Source organism: Chenopodium album, chromosome 10 (genome assembly GCF_948465745.1).
Source record: "Chenopodium album chromosome 10, dcCheAlbu1.1, whole genome shotgun sequence".
In the NCBI taxonomy this organism is placed as follows: Eukaryota; Viridiplantae; Streptophyta; class Magnoliopsida; order Caryophyllales; family Amaranthaceae; genus Chenopodium; species Chenopodium album.
Window position 1 is genome coordinate 56,612,614 of NC_137843.1, and position 16,408 is coordinate 56,629,021.

Consider the following 16,408-nt stretch of genomic DNA (forward strand, 5'->3'; position numbering starts at 1 on the left):
ATACAAAATTATATTTTGTATTTCTAGTGGGGTGTCGGCCGACACCCCATACGTCTTGAATCTTGATAGTTTCTTCAACACATGATTGGCGATGTTACAGTATTAAAGGACGTAGGAAGTATCATTCAGCATAAATATGAAAATAACAATTAACCACCTTTGAACTTTGAAATACTTGTATAAAATTTACTTGTACATATGAAGAGTAACCAAAAATTGAGTTTGATTTATCAAGAAATCAGTCCACACTATTTAGTTTTTTTTTTTTTTTTTTTTTTTTTTTTTTTTTTTTTTTTGACATCTATTTAGTTTTGAAGCTAAATAAAGAATTAATAAGTGTGAAACTTATTCGACAAAAAAAGTTGAGTATCATAAGACCACTTTCATGAGTTGCTGCAAATATAGGTACTCTATTCCAATTTCTCTCCCTCTTTGGCACAATCCATATACAACTTGGTGTTATAATAGTAAGACAACCTTATTCAAAAATTAGTAAATAATCATTGGACTCTTTTACCAGTGGCAGTAGTCTTAGGGTGGCGAAGAGTCCCAAATAGCCAATCCATTAAAATGGTATAATTACCATAATTGTGATGGCCTGACGTATGGTGAATGGTATGATAATTAGATCCCATAATAAGCCAACCTCTTGCGTCACTCCTGTCATGTATAATAACACCCCATACTGCTTCGACAAGAAAAAGCACCAATAAAGTGGTGAAATGTATAGGCATAAACATTAATATTAAACCATAAGGAGTTTCTAGTATTGCTCCATCCAACGGGTGACCAGACCAACCTGATACATATGCATCACATTATTATTATTATTATTATTATTATTATTATTATTATTATTATTATTATTATTATTATACTATTTTAACTATCACAATTTAATTTAATTTGTTATCTGACAGAATGGAAGTACGCGTAAAGTTGGAATTAATTTGAAGTAAATAACTTACCTGCAAAAGGAGAAAGCGCGATTTCCTTACTATAACGATGATGAGGTGCATGAATATACTTGTAAATTGGCTTGATCTCATGTAATAATCTGTGAGCCCAATAAATCCCAAATTCCACGGCAAAAAGATATGTAAGTGTATGTATCACATAAGATTGCCACCCCACATCACTAATCCGAGGGTAACATCTTGTCCAACCGTTCTCAATCATCCACTCGAACACCGTCGAAAACAATGTGTTAATTGGAATCGATATTAGAGCTCCAACTGCTTGTGATATGATAGCTCTTTTTGAAGGCATCGTTTCTACATAACCATCCGAAAATAAATAAATAAATAAATTAATTAATACTTACAGTAAAGCTATATATGTATTATGTTCATGTATGTGTAGTATGCAACATGTTTAGTCATCCTAACATATAAGAATCACCTCTTTACAAAGCCAACATATGCGTAATTTAGAATGATTACACTTAATTTAATTGTACTCAAAGAACAATACACTCGTTACATGTAAGTTTTTGACATTAAAAACTCGCTAGTTTGTAATTTGTAGGGATACCTTTAGAGGAAGAAACATAGCGCTTCCAAAAGTCAAGGCAGAAAAATGCAGCTATTGGATAGATCACACATGCACAAAGTGTTGTTCGAAGCCAAGAGCTCAAGAAATGTGGTAATAAAGAAGAAAGCTTCTTAGGTAACACCATCTCATTATAAAAACTTGTCTTCTCTAAGAATATTTTCGTATACTTCTCCATATTTTTTTTTTTTTGCTTGTTTTCATGGAGTAGCATATATATATACTTCGTATGTATTCTTTTTTTCACCCATTTCTATTTTTTAATTATTGGTGCATAGGTTGAGTAACGTATTTAAGTAAGTAGTATTTCTTAATCATCATATTATATTACGGAGTACTATCTTACAATAAGATATGGGAAATTGAAAGTCATTTGAAATCAAATAATCTTACTCCCTTCATGTTTTATTTAGTTTATATTTATCAAACGCGGCCGTGTTTTAATAGTTATTACACTTTATTTTTTTCTTTTTTTTTGGCAAAGTTGCATTTTAATGTTATATTTTTCTCCTTTCTTGGTTCCGCCCAAATCCACAACTATTTTTTTATTAATTTTTTTCCTCTCATATTTATTATTTTTCAATAAACTATTAACCTCACTATTTTTTTAATTATTATTTTTAATACTCCAACTACCCAAATACCTTTTATATTTTATTTAAATCAATTAAATTGCCTAAAGCTATGTGCCGATCAAAGTGTAACTCTTATTAAAACTCGGAAGAAGAAGTAGTGTACTTCCCTCAAAAAAAAAAAAAAAAAAAAAAAAAAAAAAAAAAAAAAAAGCTCAGTGTATACATTTCAAAGGTAATCCTATAAGTAGTCCATAAAGCTATAGATTATCTTTTTTAATTTGGTATTAATTTAGGAACGTATGTTGAAACACTCTCAAATCAATGTAATTCATGTTATTTTCATTTGTTTTTTTTTTCCATTCAGTTTTAGCTCTTATATATAAATCTAAAGGCTATATATAGCATTTTCCATATTTCAAATGGATGACATTATTTAGTACACTCCGTATGATTGTTTGATTCGGCACCCTACATGTAGCTTACACCATGAAGCAACTTTTAAAATCTAAATAAATCCAAGAAATGCATATTTTATTTAGGTTGAAATTGTTGGATGAATAAACTCGTATTACAAACTGAGCCGCGCATTCAACATCATGTTAGAGTTGAGTAGTTGACTATGGCTTTATGCAATATCCCCCTGCTATAATGTTAGAGAAACGAAAGAAGTACTACGTATTTTCCAAGTGTTGTTTCTTATTTTTTTTAAAGGAAAAAAAAAAAAAAAAAAAAAAAAAAAAAAAAAAAAAAAAAAAAAAAAGAAAAGAAAATTGATAACAATGTACAGTAGTACACTAGTGCTTCCTGAGTATATAAAGTTATTGAAGAAAGCTTGTAATAAAAACTAGTCTACTCCATTTTTGCTGCCTGTTTCCATGGAATAGCATTGTCGTATGTAACCTTTGGTTGCCAGCACATATTTCATATTTGACCATGCTTATTAGACAATTTTGAATGAAGTATTGGAATTAGTAACTCATTAATCTATTCGGTCACCATTCATACAAATGTCATCACGGTGCAAGCTGTATGTTTTGACTTTCGAAGATAATATAGTACTCCCTTCGTTTCATAACGATGTTCTTGTTTGGAATGTTTGACTTTTTTAAAAAAGAAAGAATCTTCTAAATTTCTCTTAATCTATAAGAACAAATATAGTTATGTGAGATCTAGTTTGATTCGTTTTGGTGAGTATATTATTAATATCTAACTTTTATAATATAATCATTGGTAAAAATTTACATCGATTTACAAAATAGGAACATCATTTTGAAACGGAGAGAGTACTACCTCCGTTTCAAATTTTTGGTTGGGTATAAATTTACAATACAAGACTTTTTTATGTTAAAAAAATTGAAAAACTTGACAAGTAGACAAATAATTGAAAAGTTATTATATACACCTGGATGTACCGTACACCCATGAGTATTTATTCTCACTTTGATGATTGTTATACATTTTATCATCAACTGAAGAACAAAAACCTTATGTTAGTTGGGTGTACAGTATATCCAAATATATATAACAAATTCTACAAATAACTTGGTTAGAAAAACTTGATCCCACCCTAATCTATACTATATACTAAAGTAATCACTAGCATTATCCCTAACACATATCGCATACATAACAAAAATTTTCCTGCCAAAAACTTTTATTTTACTTTTTTTTTTCCCTTAAACAATAACATGATAAGAAAGTTGATGAATAAAAATTTCTACTGATTTTAAAGTAGACATTAAATAAATTCAAATTTTATAAAAAAAATATAGTTAATTATACTATGTACTATACGAAGTATAAGTCATTTCATTTAAATTAATTTCATTTTAATTGACTTTTATTATTTACAAGTCTTATTATTATGAATCCGTGCATTATATTATATAAGACAAAAACTAGTGTATACTTATATTATTTATCTACAACGAATTTAGTCCTTGTAGGTCCATCTTCAAGGTAGAATTTTTCCCCTAATCCACAATGAGTCATCAATAACCAAACCACAGAAATAAGCTCTCCTCCTCTGCTAACCTGCTGAATATGGCTGGTTGGCCTACAATGGGAAGCAGCATAGCAAAGCAATTCCACCCAAACCCTGCTCATCACCTCCCACCTATTCACCTGTCTGTGCAATTGCATTAGCTTGTCTGCCAGTCGACATGCCTCGAAGAACACTGACTTACTCCTTGACCCCTTCACATCCCTTGGCTTGATAACATCATGCCCTTTTTGTACATTCATCATGCTTCGGCACAAGAAGTCCAGTGGTTTGAGGATGCTACCTAACTCGTTCTGATCTTTCATTTCCAAGAGGTTGCCCTGAATGTAGCGTAGCGCATCAGCCTCTGTGTCCCGAAGCCTCAGTTCACTGATCCCTGCCACATTGGAGATCATCATCGGCTTCATCACCAGCAGGTACACCATGTAATCTGAGAGTACCTTGCTGATGTCACGGTCCGTGTCGTACCTACGCCTTTCGATATTGTAGCATAGCTCAGTAGCGATGTGCCATAAGAGCAAACTCTCATCATAATCAAATCCTAGAATCCAATTTTTGAGTTCCAACACCTTTCCTTTAACGTCTGGTCTAAGATCTGTAGCTAGATCAACAAATGATATACGTACATATTAAGCACAGTCAAAACTCAATTCTAGCTAGAAACTCATTCAACATTCAATAATCAAATGAATATCTTACCAAAAGAATCGAGAACCCAATTCCCACGAGCGCGGCAGAGGTGCTTGGCCTCCTCCGGATTATGAACTTGTTCGGATTTCTTTTTGACTTCCTGGAAGATTAGTTTCTTCATGTTCTGGTTGAGCCTATATGCATCCACATACCATAAATTATCAAAAAACAGCTTAACGCCCAAAAGATCAAGGAACTTGTAGGTCTTCGGGCTCCATTGGTTGAGATAGTATTCCAACAGGCTGAACCTACAGATAGAGTTGGACCATGGGCGGAAAATGAACTGTGAAATTTGAGGGGCCTCAGGGAAAGCGGACAACCACCTACTTCCAAAAGTGAGCACCTTGTCTGTGATATCATTCAAACAACTTCTATTCTTGTTTTTTTTTTGTAATCCTTTACAAGGAAGGCAACAGTCCAATTAGAGAAGATCAGTACCAGAATCGAAATGACATCCAAGGCAGCCGCACCAAGAAGTAAAGTGTAGGAAATCTTGACATCGCGAGGTTGAATGTGCAACTTTTTTGACCTGTCGCTAAATTTCTCCCAAAAGAGGAAGACTCCAAACAATATTAAATCAAAACTGAGGCAGCAACAACGAACAAAGTATGCAGCACGTCGATGTAAAATGATCGCCTTAGTGTAAAAGGCCTCATAGAGGAAGTTGAGCTCTGTCTCTACCACCCTAAAGGCATCATCTTCTTCCAAGCTGAGACATACATACAGAAACCAATTATAATTATATACCAAAAATTAGTTCACTGTATTAGTTTTCAGCTAGAAATTGAGATCAATCATTAACACATGCAATTATGTATTTATGTGACATACAATTACCACGGTGTTTGAAATAAAAACCAAATTCATGCATTTGCAGCGAAAAAATCATTGAAACAAAAAGGGCACTTATACGGAAACAATCAAACTTGTGTTATACAGGAATTCTAAACCATACCTGAGAAAATATTGTAAACTCTTCTGGCGCTCCCGGAAGCTATACTCAAAATCGACAATTAAACCTTTGAACCTCTGGTAGAAACGGTAGGCATCTTTCACCACCTGAACCCCTTGAAGCCGGCCTTTCTGCCTAACCTCAAAGTTACAGAAATCCTGCTCCAAATCAGTCTCTTTAATAGACACTGGGTGGAAGCCGTCTTGCGCATTCAGGGCATACTGCTCCATGAACTCGGCGTAATTGGGCCCAGGATCAGGATCCCTGAGTATGGAACGACGAAACTTGTCCAGACTAGCCCGGTAAAGAGCCAAAATGCGCTCTCCATACTTTATCAACCCACACACGAAAATGAGTACTGTTGGCAGCCACAGCAGAGGATCTACTGGGGGGTATTGGTACAATATGTTACAGGTGGCAACAGTCTGAGCAACAAATTGCAGGAGGTGACGGAGCCACAGTTCATTGTCCTCCATATTTAGGGCAGTGATTGTGTCAGGCCCACCTAGGTGCACGACTAGGAACGGTGCCCAGAATGAGAACAACGCACCCTTGGCAACATCCTCATCAGTGCAGCCTTTATAATGGATGAGCCCGATTGCAAAGGCAGCCGCCCAGTCGGCCAACAAGTAAGCCAGCCAAATAAATATGTGCAGGATTTGCATGGACACTCTCTTTCTTAAGGAACCAAATGTGATTAGTAAAAACTGGAGGGAAAGGCTCAACATAACAAACATCTGAATGTCCCAGTTTTTCCATATTTCTGTCAAAACTTGAACAACAGTAAACCCCATAACAAACACCTCAATCACTATGACATTAAGAATTGCCCAGCAAAGCAAGTTAATTGTTCAAAGGAGAATGTAACAGGAAGGGGCAAAGAATAGATTATCTGCTTTTCCCACAATTTTTTCATGACATATTTATTTAAACTTCAAAATAGTTACTTACCAGGGAGGAAGAGAATTTAATCAAAGTAATTTCCTAGAGAGTTACTTGACAAATAATTAATGTGCAACATCCTACACAAATTATATTTAGCAAGTTTATACTCTCTATTTCTTTTTTTTTTTTAAATGAAACATCTCTCATTTTACGTTTGTCAATACTTTACAATCTATCTATACTTAATATATTAAAAGACGTTCTTAAGAACCTCTATGTGCCTCATAGGCCATTCATTACCTAATCAACAAACCTTAGGTCATATAAAAACACATGAATAAGAAGATTCGAACATCAACCTCTTATAAAAAGGATGATTCTTAAACCATCTAAGCCAATTATCAACCATATTAATAACATGAAATTAAATGCATATAATTGCAAATCACAAAGCCTAATTAAAAGAGAGTGAGGGATAATTCAAGTGATTAGAGCTCCCCTTCCGATTCTAGATGATCTTAGGATTGATTCTCATCACCCGCCTTTGTGACTCTCTAAACACCAAAAAATAGCCTACTAAAAAGAGGGAAAAAAAAAACACTATAAATATCAAATACATATAATTACAAAGTTTAATTAAAGTAGGAATCTGTATGTAAAGATTATTTAATAAATAATGTTATTTTAACAACATAAAATGACACTAACAAGATTTCACGTGATTAAGTTTTTTTTTCTTAATGTATACTCATACATCACTAGTACTTCCTCCATTTTTTATTAGATGCATCACTTTTTATACATGAAAATTTCAATTTAAATACATCAATTTTTTTTAAGTCAATAAATTCTCTCTATTTCTCTCCTATCATATGAGTCTTCTTTATTATTTCTCTTTATCTTTCTCTACTCCAAAAACTGCCAAGGAGTATGCATTCACAAGTAATGCATCTAATACAAACCTGAAAAAGTAATAAAGTAAACTACTCCATGTGAATGAATAGTTATAAAGTAAACACTATTATACTCTAAGTAAACAAATCAAAACTACTCTATAAAGTATAAACGTGTTTCATATGCAGTATAAAAGAGGGGGGAGGGTGTATTTGATTTGCTACTTTATTCCTCTTTGGGTAAAGTTTTCCATAGCAGGAGAGCACTTTTATTTTTCACAGCATAATATTTATGTCCCACCTATCTCACGTGAAACACAAGCAATTTGTTACTCGTAAAATAGACAACAAAATTGTGCAAATAGTGAAAATGCATGACAAGTACTCCTTCCGTCGCACAATATAGTTCATGTTTGTATTTTTTCACGGTATTTAACAAATAAGAGGACAAAGTGGATGAAATATATCAATAAAAGTGAAAACTACAATCATAGACAAAAATTAGAGAGAAAGTAGAAAAAAGTACAAGACATGTGCAAAATTCAAGAGTAAATTAGCAAATAGAACGAATAAAGTTAAAAAAGTGAGGGTATAATGGTATTTACATACTATCCAAAAAATAAAAATAAGAACAACATTTTGGAACTCCAAAATAGGAAAATAGGAAAACAGGAATTATATTATGGGACGGAGGGAGTAATAACTTAATAAGACAACAATCATTTTCAAAACTGAACGAAATAGAACTAAATCGAATGGAAGAAGACCATCATCTCTCAAATGCACATAAAAGCATGGCAGTGGGCTGTGCTGGTGAGCTGTAGCCTCTAGGCGCCATGACCCACGACAGTCATGCCAGACTGCCAGCAAGCCATTATGAACCCATCTGCTGGTTAGTGTTGGGCTTTTTCACCCATGAGCCACCTCAACAACTTTTTGTCCCTAACTATTTGCCCCAATTTCCTTTTGGGTCCGCACCCTTTGAATTTGTCCAACAAAATAAATACAGAATACTTATATAGGATCACTACTTTACTTACTAGCTCTTCCATCATCTATAGAGTCCCCTGATTTGAGTCTTTGGCGACAACAGAGAGACTATAATGACATTTGATTTTATAGTTTATAGTTTTATACACAGCAATTTGTTGTTATTTCATTGTAAATAAAAAGGCAAACAGTTCAGTAAGCTATTCAATTTACCCCCCCCCCCTCTCTCTCTCCCCCAACAACAACAACAACAAAAAGGGAAAAGAAAAAAAAAAGAGTTTTGTCAACTCGTAGGCTAATTAATCCATGACCCCCAAAAGAGTAAGCTAATTAATCCATAGCCACCTATGTAGAAGACCATAGTAGTGCACTAAAGAAAATGGATGGAACACCACCTATGAGCTTTTTTGCCACACGCCCTCATCGTTACATGGGATAGAGGTAAGCCTAGGGCAACCAAATTGTTCCAAGTAATTAAGCTTTGGAAAACAGCTCTCTAGTTCAGTCCATGTCATGCTCAGATTGGGCAAGTGCAACAGCCGCAACATTTCTACGTTCCACCTGTGACACTCCTCAAACTTTTCTAGGAATTTACCTCCTTTAATGTACAGCTTTTTCAAATTTTGTAAATTATCAGGTGCCAGCCATGCTGGTGCTTTTTTGTAAGGGGTATGTTGGAGGTCTAGTTTCTCTAGCCCCTTCAAGTAATTGCCATGATTGTGATGGGCAGCTTCTTCTCTGTAAAACCCTCGCCATACAATTGTCAGCTTGCGAAGCTCCCCCATCGCACTAAGAGCTTCAAGGTGTTCTTTTTCAGGGAAATTCTTAAGACTTGTGGTGATGCTCAATTTCCTCAACTTCTTCAGCCTCCTAAGATCTTGAAAAGAGCATAGAATTCTCCTATCTGGGTGCTTCTCTCTAAAAATAAATCCTTTCAAGACTTGAAGCTCAAAGAGGGAGGAAATTCCTTTAGGCAAGCAAGTAAGAGAGTAACAACCTGACAAGTCCAGGTGTGTTAGCTTCTCGAGTGATTTGACAGCATCAGGGAGTTCCTCCATGTCGTTGCATTCTCTGAGATCCAAAATTCTTAGAGTCTTAAGACTGCCGACGGAATCTGGGAGTTTTACAATCTTTGAAACCCCTTGAAGACTCAGAAGCCTCAGTCCCTTCATATACGTTAGTCCTTCAAGGAACTTACAGGACTTCACTTCAATATGTTGGATGGCCTTTGAATCACACCTTCCCAGATAGAGAGCTTTCATACTTTTCATCTTCCAGAACCAGTGGAGCTTTATATCCAGGTAGCACTTGTTTACATTAAACAGTGTTTCTATGCAATCCAGGTCTGTGGTCTGGCTCCTCCTTAGGTGTATCAAGGAGGAATTTGGCTTTGTAGCTTTTACCAATACCCTACACTTGTTTCCATAGCTCAGATTCTCATTATTATATTCCCCGTCATCAAGATTACAAAAAAAACTAGCAGCCTTAGCAAGATGAATCAACACTGACCGCGTAAAAGGACGAAGCCTGCATCTACTCGTCACCCTATCCTTAGTAATAACATCCTCAATAAAGCCATGCTCAGCTAGAATTTTCAATATTTCATGCCCATTCTGCTCACCATCCTCGCCAGTAGGCAGACCAATCAGCCCCTCTCCAATCCACCAATAGATGACTGACCTCTTATTGATCTCTGCACCCTCTGGGAATGCCGAGAAAAACAGTAGGCATTCCTTAAGTAAAGAATCAAGTAGCTCGTAACTTTGAGTTAGCTGCCTAAAAGCAGCAGGACTCTGATAAAAGGGGTTCAGGCCAGGGGGATCACATGCCAAAATTTTGTTCTCATCTTTAGGTTTGAGCCTTGTAAGGATTTCTTCAAGCTCACAGTACTTGGAATCATCAGTAAACAATCTATATACAGTAATTGGCGTATCAGCTACTGGTCGCAAGAGAGTTTTGAAATCCTTACCAACATGCCAATATGCCATTCCAAGACCTTGACCCTCTCAAAGTGATCCTTAATGTGCTCCAAATCCATCTTGAATTTATTTAACCGACTCAATAGCATCTCACTGGAGTTAATGTAATTGAAAACACTTTCAGGGATTTCGAGCAATCTAGGTATCACCAAGTCAATGATGTCAGAGATGGTAAGGGGTATATCTGAGTATGCAAGCTCGGGCAAGCTAACACGAGATTGAGAAATTGATGGAGTTGACATGGATAAAGAGTTGTCAAAGAGCAGAACTAAAATATAAGATGAATGAAGGGGAAAAAAAAAGAGGATCAACAGCAAAGAGACCCACTTATGGGATTAAGGATTTGATTGATTGAATAGTAAAGAGAATGGGCAAACCATCAACAATCATTGGAAGGCATGCATTTATTTGATAAATAAAGGTTATATGAGGCCTATGCAAATTACATTTTAGATGTAAAAGATGCTGGAATGTAAAGAGAAGCATTGCTTGAATAGCAAAACTAATGCACTTTACATTACCTTTGCTTTATTGATAAGTTGGTTTTTCTTAAGAGATGACGTTACCCGTAGTAAAGGTGATGCCTATGGGAATACGGGATTAATGGGGATCTTTTCATTTTTCACTTTTTTCTTTACTTGGGAAGTTCATTTGAAATCATTTTCACTTTTTTTTTTTCTTTTATTAAATTTGTCTTCCTTAGGGAGGGTTGGAAAGTCATAACTTCTACTTGACTCCACATCACACGGCTACTTCTTGTGTTTCTGAGTAGCAAGATCAAGTCAGGCATAGTAAGTCTAACTAACTTATTGTGAGACAATTAGAAGTTATACCCGGAAAAATAAATTTCGCCCTATAGTCTCACAATAATTAGACTGTTCCATACAAAATTTTAGCAACTCAACATGAAAAATTGTTCTTTGTTAGCACATACAGATCCCTTCATATCTAAGGTCCCTCCAAATATGCTTTAGATCAAATCATTTGACAAGCTAGCAAGTACTTGGAATAAAAGGAAGTGCATTCAGGATCCAGAACCAAGGAGCGTACTGTATTTTCTATGGCATTAGAAAGACCTGGGAGGGAAGAGGGACTCTATCACCTAAAGGGAGCTTTTGTAAAAAGTAAACAGTTACTTTAAGCCCTTTCAGAACCTGATAAGGTAGGGTAATTGAATGATAGAAGAAAACAGTTAGGATTAGCTTAAAAAGGAAGCTAACAGTGAGCTACTGAGCTTGCTTCTTAAATAAGAGAAGATAATGAATAGGGGGTTATAGCAGATTTTTATTTTCTTTCTAAATTTCATAAAAGCACCTAAAAGGCTAAGCTAAACTTAATGGACAAATTTTCTTTTTACTCCAATAATCAACCCAAGAATACTTTTATAACATTAACTTTTTTTTGACGAAATTTTATACATGTACAGATGTACTTCATATGTTAATACACTTCACTTTCAGAGCCTATTTATTTCGGGTTATTTGTTCACAAATATGTTCATACAAACAAGTACAAATAACTTTAGAAAAATTTATGTTATGCTAAGTGTAAAAAATTCTCACACACTCATGTTCTATTTCTGCTACAAGGAAAATAAAGTTTACTACAATGAAAATAAAATTTGATGATATAAGTTCATACAAAATGCTATCTCCATTCTTTTTTGTAATATTCATGGGGTCAGCTCTTTTTTTTTAAAAAATGATGGTATATTACTACTTGCCAAAAATGACAGCTTGTTAGAACTGTTACAATGTGAGGTATCCAAGTATTAAATTTTCATAACTTATACTTTTACATAATTAATGATATAATTGGTTAAACATCTGTGTGGGGAACTGCATAGAATGCAAGTGATTAGAGCAAAAAAAAAAAAAAAAAAAAGTTGAACCAAACATGTAATCTTGTCAGCCCATGGTCTGTAAGCATGCCCTCCGGGTTAGGAGGAACACCTAACTTAACTTTAAGCTATTTATTGTTCCTATTCTATATACGAAGTACGTGTGTGTGTGTGTGGCCTTACTATATGCAATATGCTATCTAAATGTAGAATAGGAACTTCCTTCCACGTATTCTTGCACTTGTATTATCTGAATTTTTTTTTTCGGGATAGCACAATTTTCTGGCTAAAGGATATTCCTTGAACAAAACACAGTCTAGAAAAGAAGCAAAAGAGATACATATCGTGTCTAAACAGCAAGTCCTGATCATTAATTCCTTTATCCCCAGAAACTTTATGCCTTTATGAAAAATAAACACAAAGTAAAGAGAGCATATTGCAAAGCAGAAGAAAAATACTTACCTTTGCTTGAGACATAGGACAAAGAGAGGGCCAAATATCACTTCTTCCAGGGCTTGCAGCCATACAAGGGAAACAAAAACTTAAGATCCTAGACTGCATGATAGAACTGCTGCAATCAAGACAGAGAGGCACAGAGAGAACCAAATGTCAAAGCCCACTGTTACAGTTGCTGTTAGGCGCATTTACTCATTACTTGATCAGAAATCAGAAATATTGGAGTCTGTTAAGGATAAATTTGAAGAGTTGCTGTCATCAATCGAGGAACTTACACGCTACCTTGACCATGCAGATGAAAACAGAGTACTCGTAGAAACAACTACCAGATTTGAGAACAAAAGCGAAAAATTCATCTACAAGGCGGCATCTGAAAGCAGGGAAGGTAGTAGCTTTCTCGGAAGGTATGTCTACATAATTCTTGATCTGTGCACCCGATAAAAAAAAACTAAGTAAATTGAACATGGTTACTCCCTCTGTTTTTTTTTTTAAGTGTCCTATAGTGACATGACACGCATACCGATGTAAAATTTTAACTAATAATATCTTTAACTAGTTATTGGCCCGGGCGATGCCCCGGGTTATAATAAATTTATTACTTTAATCGATCTATATATATTTTGGCTTGTTTGTCATTGAGAGATTAAGTGGTGGTTTTTTTTTTTTTAATATGATAGCTTAAGTAGTTTGTTGCTTGTATGAGTTGGTTTGATTATAAGAATAATTTTTTTTCATTAAAATAATCATAAAAATATGATAATTCAAATCTTTATAAATTTGATGTCAAAATATATACGACTCCATAATGCACAAAAATCTTTTACTCTATGATTACAATTTTATGAGTTAATGCACAAAATAAAAATGGAGTAATGTTTAATTTCTTACAAACTTTATTATTATGTAATTATTAAGGAGTTATAGTCCAATTCAAGGGAAATTGTCATGCCATGTATATGAAGAGTTTATCAATTAAATTTAATATTAATACATGAAAGTTAATGCATAGAGTTTTTCAATAATTAATGCTATGGTATGATTTGGCGACGACACATCATATGCCAAATGGCAAAATTGTTGACACATGGCAAAACATCATGTCTTGCCATGAGTTTTAATATATATATATTGATATATTGATTATCATTAAAGATAAATTAAAACAATTGAATATTAATAATCTACTCATTGAGATAATTTCAACAAGTTCCCGAAAAACTACTTGTATATTTTTACTTAGGTATAATTCACAAACATTGGTCAAAATAAGGCTAATGAATAGTGCCAAAATCCGTCACTTAAAAACACGGAGGGAGTATAAATTATAAATTGATTCTAATATTCCAACCGTTGCGCGATCTTGTTCTATTAATCCGACCTTTTGTTTTTTCCACGATAATCCAAGCTTTAGGAGTGTTCTATTCTATTAGGCCAAGCAGGTCACTCAATATAAAATAACAAGTCACCCGCCACATATCACTTTTTCATTTGTCCAAAAAAAATTTTCCTTTTTTTATTTTAAACTTTCAAATTCAAAAAACCTTTTGTTTTCCTTTCTTCTTCCTTTTCCCGTCCACCTCCCTGAAAATGCATCTCCATAACCGTAACCTCCAAATCTGACGACCGTAACCCCAAAATCCGACCACCTCCATATCCGACCCCAATAACCCCACCCCTCTCAGTTACCACCTCCACCAGAAAACGCAGCCCACCGCCACCACTTGAAAACCCCACCGCCACTTGAAATCCCAGAGATACTATCATTGGGAAACCTATTTCAGATCCCAGAAAGCAATATGTAGCTCTAACAATAGCATATCAGCTTCAAAATTTCCAGAAAAAAAATTTCCAAGAAAAAAAAAGAAGGGAAATGTTCTTGAAATTATCCCCTCAACAAATTCAACATTTTGCATCTAATTTTCTACAAAACATGAACAATGCCAGTAAATACAATTAATCTTGCCAAAAAAAACTCAAATTCAAGATGAACCCATTTTCAAACCCCCAGAAATTAACATAAACATGAATTAAAAAAATCAATTTCTTTGATTTCATCGAAATATGGACAAGAAATGCAATTTCAACAAATATCCATTTGAAAAAATTTAAAAATTAGAGAGACCCATATTTACCTTATAATCAAGGAAGAACCACCATCAAAGTTGCAGAAAAGTCCCCGGTTCACCACCACTCCGCCTAAAATCCCGAACCCATTCTTCTTCCCAAACCCACCCTCGAAACCGAATTCAAAGTATTTTCTAAACTAAAGGATCCGATTTAAAGGTTCTGGGTTTTGGGTTTCTAATACTTTGATTTTACGAGATGGGTTTTGGGGGTGGTTGCGGGGAAGGAGGGGCGGCAAGAGGGTGGTCGAAAATTGGAAAAAGGGAGGGGGAGGGGCAGCAGGTCCGACGGTTGGTCGTGGGTGGCTGCTTGGCTGGAAGTTTTGATTTTTTTTATTTAACCTTTTTTTAAAAAAAATAATTGAAAATAATACTCCCTCTCCGATTAAATTTTAGTCCAAAACTAGTTTAGTCTCATGCTTGCACGGATTAAGTAGTCATTATTTATTTAAATAGTTGTCAAATTTATATTAAAAAAAAAATCATAATTTCATTAATTAGTTTTGAAAGAAGCACCATATTTATTTAGTTTTGGACTATAAGAAGAGAAAAAAAAAAAAAAAAAAGGATGATGTCAAAAATAGTTTATGCGGGAAATTTTTAATAAGGAATTGGCATGTGTCCTTAATGATATCAGCATGTTTTGTTTTAATAATAGTTAATAAAATAGATGATAGTCTCATTTGTTTTTTCCAACTACTCACTATTAAAAACTTCGGTAATTTACAATAATATTTGTGCAAATTTAGATTCCCTTTGTAAATTATGTATTTTCATATACTTTTATTACTCGTTCTTTCTTTCTCTACTTTATTCATATCCCATGTACATTTACTTTTTCAATGTCTTTTTACTACAGTACTTTTTATTTAAGTTTCTTGATTCCCGTGAAATTTCACCATAAGGGACTATTAAAAAAGGATGAAGGGAGTATTATATTATTAAAACTATATTCTCTTCAAATGTTCATTATTGTTTTATCATAAACTTAAAAAATACATACACACTTGACAATAAAAACAAGAACTTCATGTAACACAAAATATACTCGTAATACCTAAGAGTGTAATGTTCTTCTGCACTCGGGGTGTAGGGGTGAACGCGATGTGATTTGATGCGGTTTGAGTACCAAACCAAACCGTAAACTACAGTTTGGTCAATTTTTCAAACCAAACCAAATCGTATCAATATTCAAATCAGACCAAACCAAACCGTAATACCCTAAAAATTGTCAAATTATAATGCGACGACATTTGGCTTGCGGTTTATAATGAGATGACATTTTCCCCTAAAAATTGCCAAATTATAATTTATGAACTTATAATAAAGTATAAATTATTAGCCCAATTGTATACCCTATGTTGTATTTTGATTTTTTAAAATGTTTTTATTATATATATATATATTTTTTAATATATAATAATTATTTTAATTTATTTTGAAAATTATATAAATATTAAAATATGGTTTAT

General features: G+C 34.1%; 4 protein-coding genes across 4 annotated transcripts; all 4 read right to left on the reverse strand.

Annotated features, from left to right (window-relative positions):
- Positions 1-421: 421 nt before the first annotated feature.
- LOC145562628 (delta(7)-sterol-C5(6)-desaturase-like) lies at positions 422-1,729 on the reverse strand. The gene is made up of 3 exons (XM_081622974.1): positions 1,534-1,729; positions 969-1,274; positions 422-799 (listed from the first exon to the last, which is right to left on the reverse strand). Exons 1-3 carry the CDS (start codon positions 1,727-1,729, stop codon positions 501-503), a joined length of 801 nt encoding a protein of 266 aa, XP_081479100.1. The 3' UTR covers positions 422-500.
- A 2,229-nt stretch (positions 1,730-3,958) lies between these two features.
- Positions 3,959-5,347, reverse strand: LOC145562627 (uncharacterized). The gene is made up of 2 exons (XM_081622973.1): positions 4,828-5,347; positions 3,959-4,729 (listed from the first exon to the last, which is right to left on the reverse strand). Exons 1-2 carry the CDS (start codon positions 4,937-4,939, stop codon positions 4,041-4,043), a joined length of 801 nt encoding a protein of 266 aa, XP_081479099.1. The 5' UTR covers positions 4,940-5,347; the 3' UTR covers positions 3,959-4,040.
- Positions 5,007-6,607, reverse strand: LOC145565475 (uncharacterized). Its single transcript, XM_081625464.1, has 3 exons — positions 5,774-6,607; positions 5,257-5,527; positions 5,007-5,066 (listed from the first exon to the last, which is right to left on the reverse strand). Exons 1-3 carry the CDS (start codon positions 6,562-6,564, stop codon positions 5,007-5,009), a joined length of 1,122 nt encoding a protein of 373 aa, XP_081481590.1. The 5' UTR covers positions 6,565-6,607.
- A 2,326-nt stretch (positions 6,608-8,933) lies between these two features.
- On the reverse strand, positions 8,934-10,526 carry LOC145565478 (disease resistance RPP13-like protein 4). The gene has a single exon (XM_081625465.1). It carries the CDS (start codon positions 10,524-10,526, stop codon positions 8,934-8,936), a length of 1,593 nt encoding a protein of 530 aa, XP_081481591.1.
- Between the last annotated feature and the right edge of the window lie 5,882 nt (positions 10,527-16,408).

Coding starts and splice junctions, on each gene's coding strand:
- LOC145562628 (XM_081622974.1), bottom strand. CDS start 1,729: ATGGAGAAGTATACGAAAATATTCTTAGAGAAGACAAGTTTTTATAAT. Junction 1,275..1,533: donor CTATGTTTCTTCCTCTAAAG/GTATCCCTACAA, acceptor ATGGTTATGTAG/AAACGATGCCTTCAAAAAGA. Junction 800..968: donor CGCGCTTTCTCCTTTTGCAG/GTAAGTTATTTA, acceptor CATATGTATCAG/GTTGGTCTGGTCACCCGTTG.
- LOC145565475 (XM_081625464.1), bottom strand. CDS start 6,564: ATGGGGTTTACTGTTGTTCAAGTTTTGACAGAAATATGGAAAAACTGG. Junction 5,528..5,773: donor AGTTTACAATATTTTCTCAG/GTATGGTTTAGA, acceptor TGTATGTCTCAG/CTTGGAAGAAGATGATGCCT. Junction 5,067..5,256: donor TGGATGTCATTTCGATTCTG/GTACTGATCTTC, acceptor CTCTATCTGTAG/GTTCAGCCTGTTGGAATACT.
- LOC145562627 (XM_081622973.1), bottom strand. CDS start 4,939: ATGAAGAAACTAATCTTCCAGGAAGTCAAAAAGAAATCCGAACAAGTT. Junction 4,730..4,827: donor TTGGGTTCTCGATTCTTTTG/GTAAGATATTCA, acceptor TTGTTGATCTAG/CTACAGATCTTAGACCAGAC.
- LOC145565478 (XM_081625465.1), bottom strand. CDS start 10,526: ATGGCATATTGGCATGTTGGTAAGGATTTCAAAACTCTCTTGCGACCA.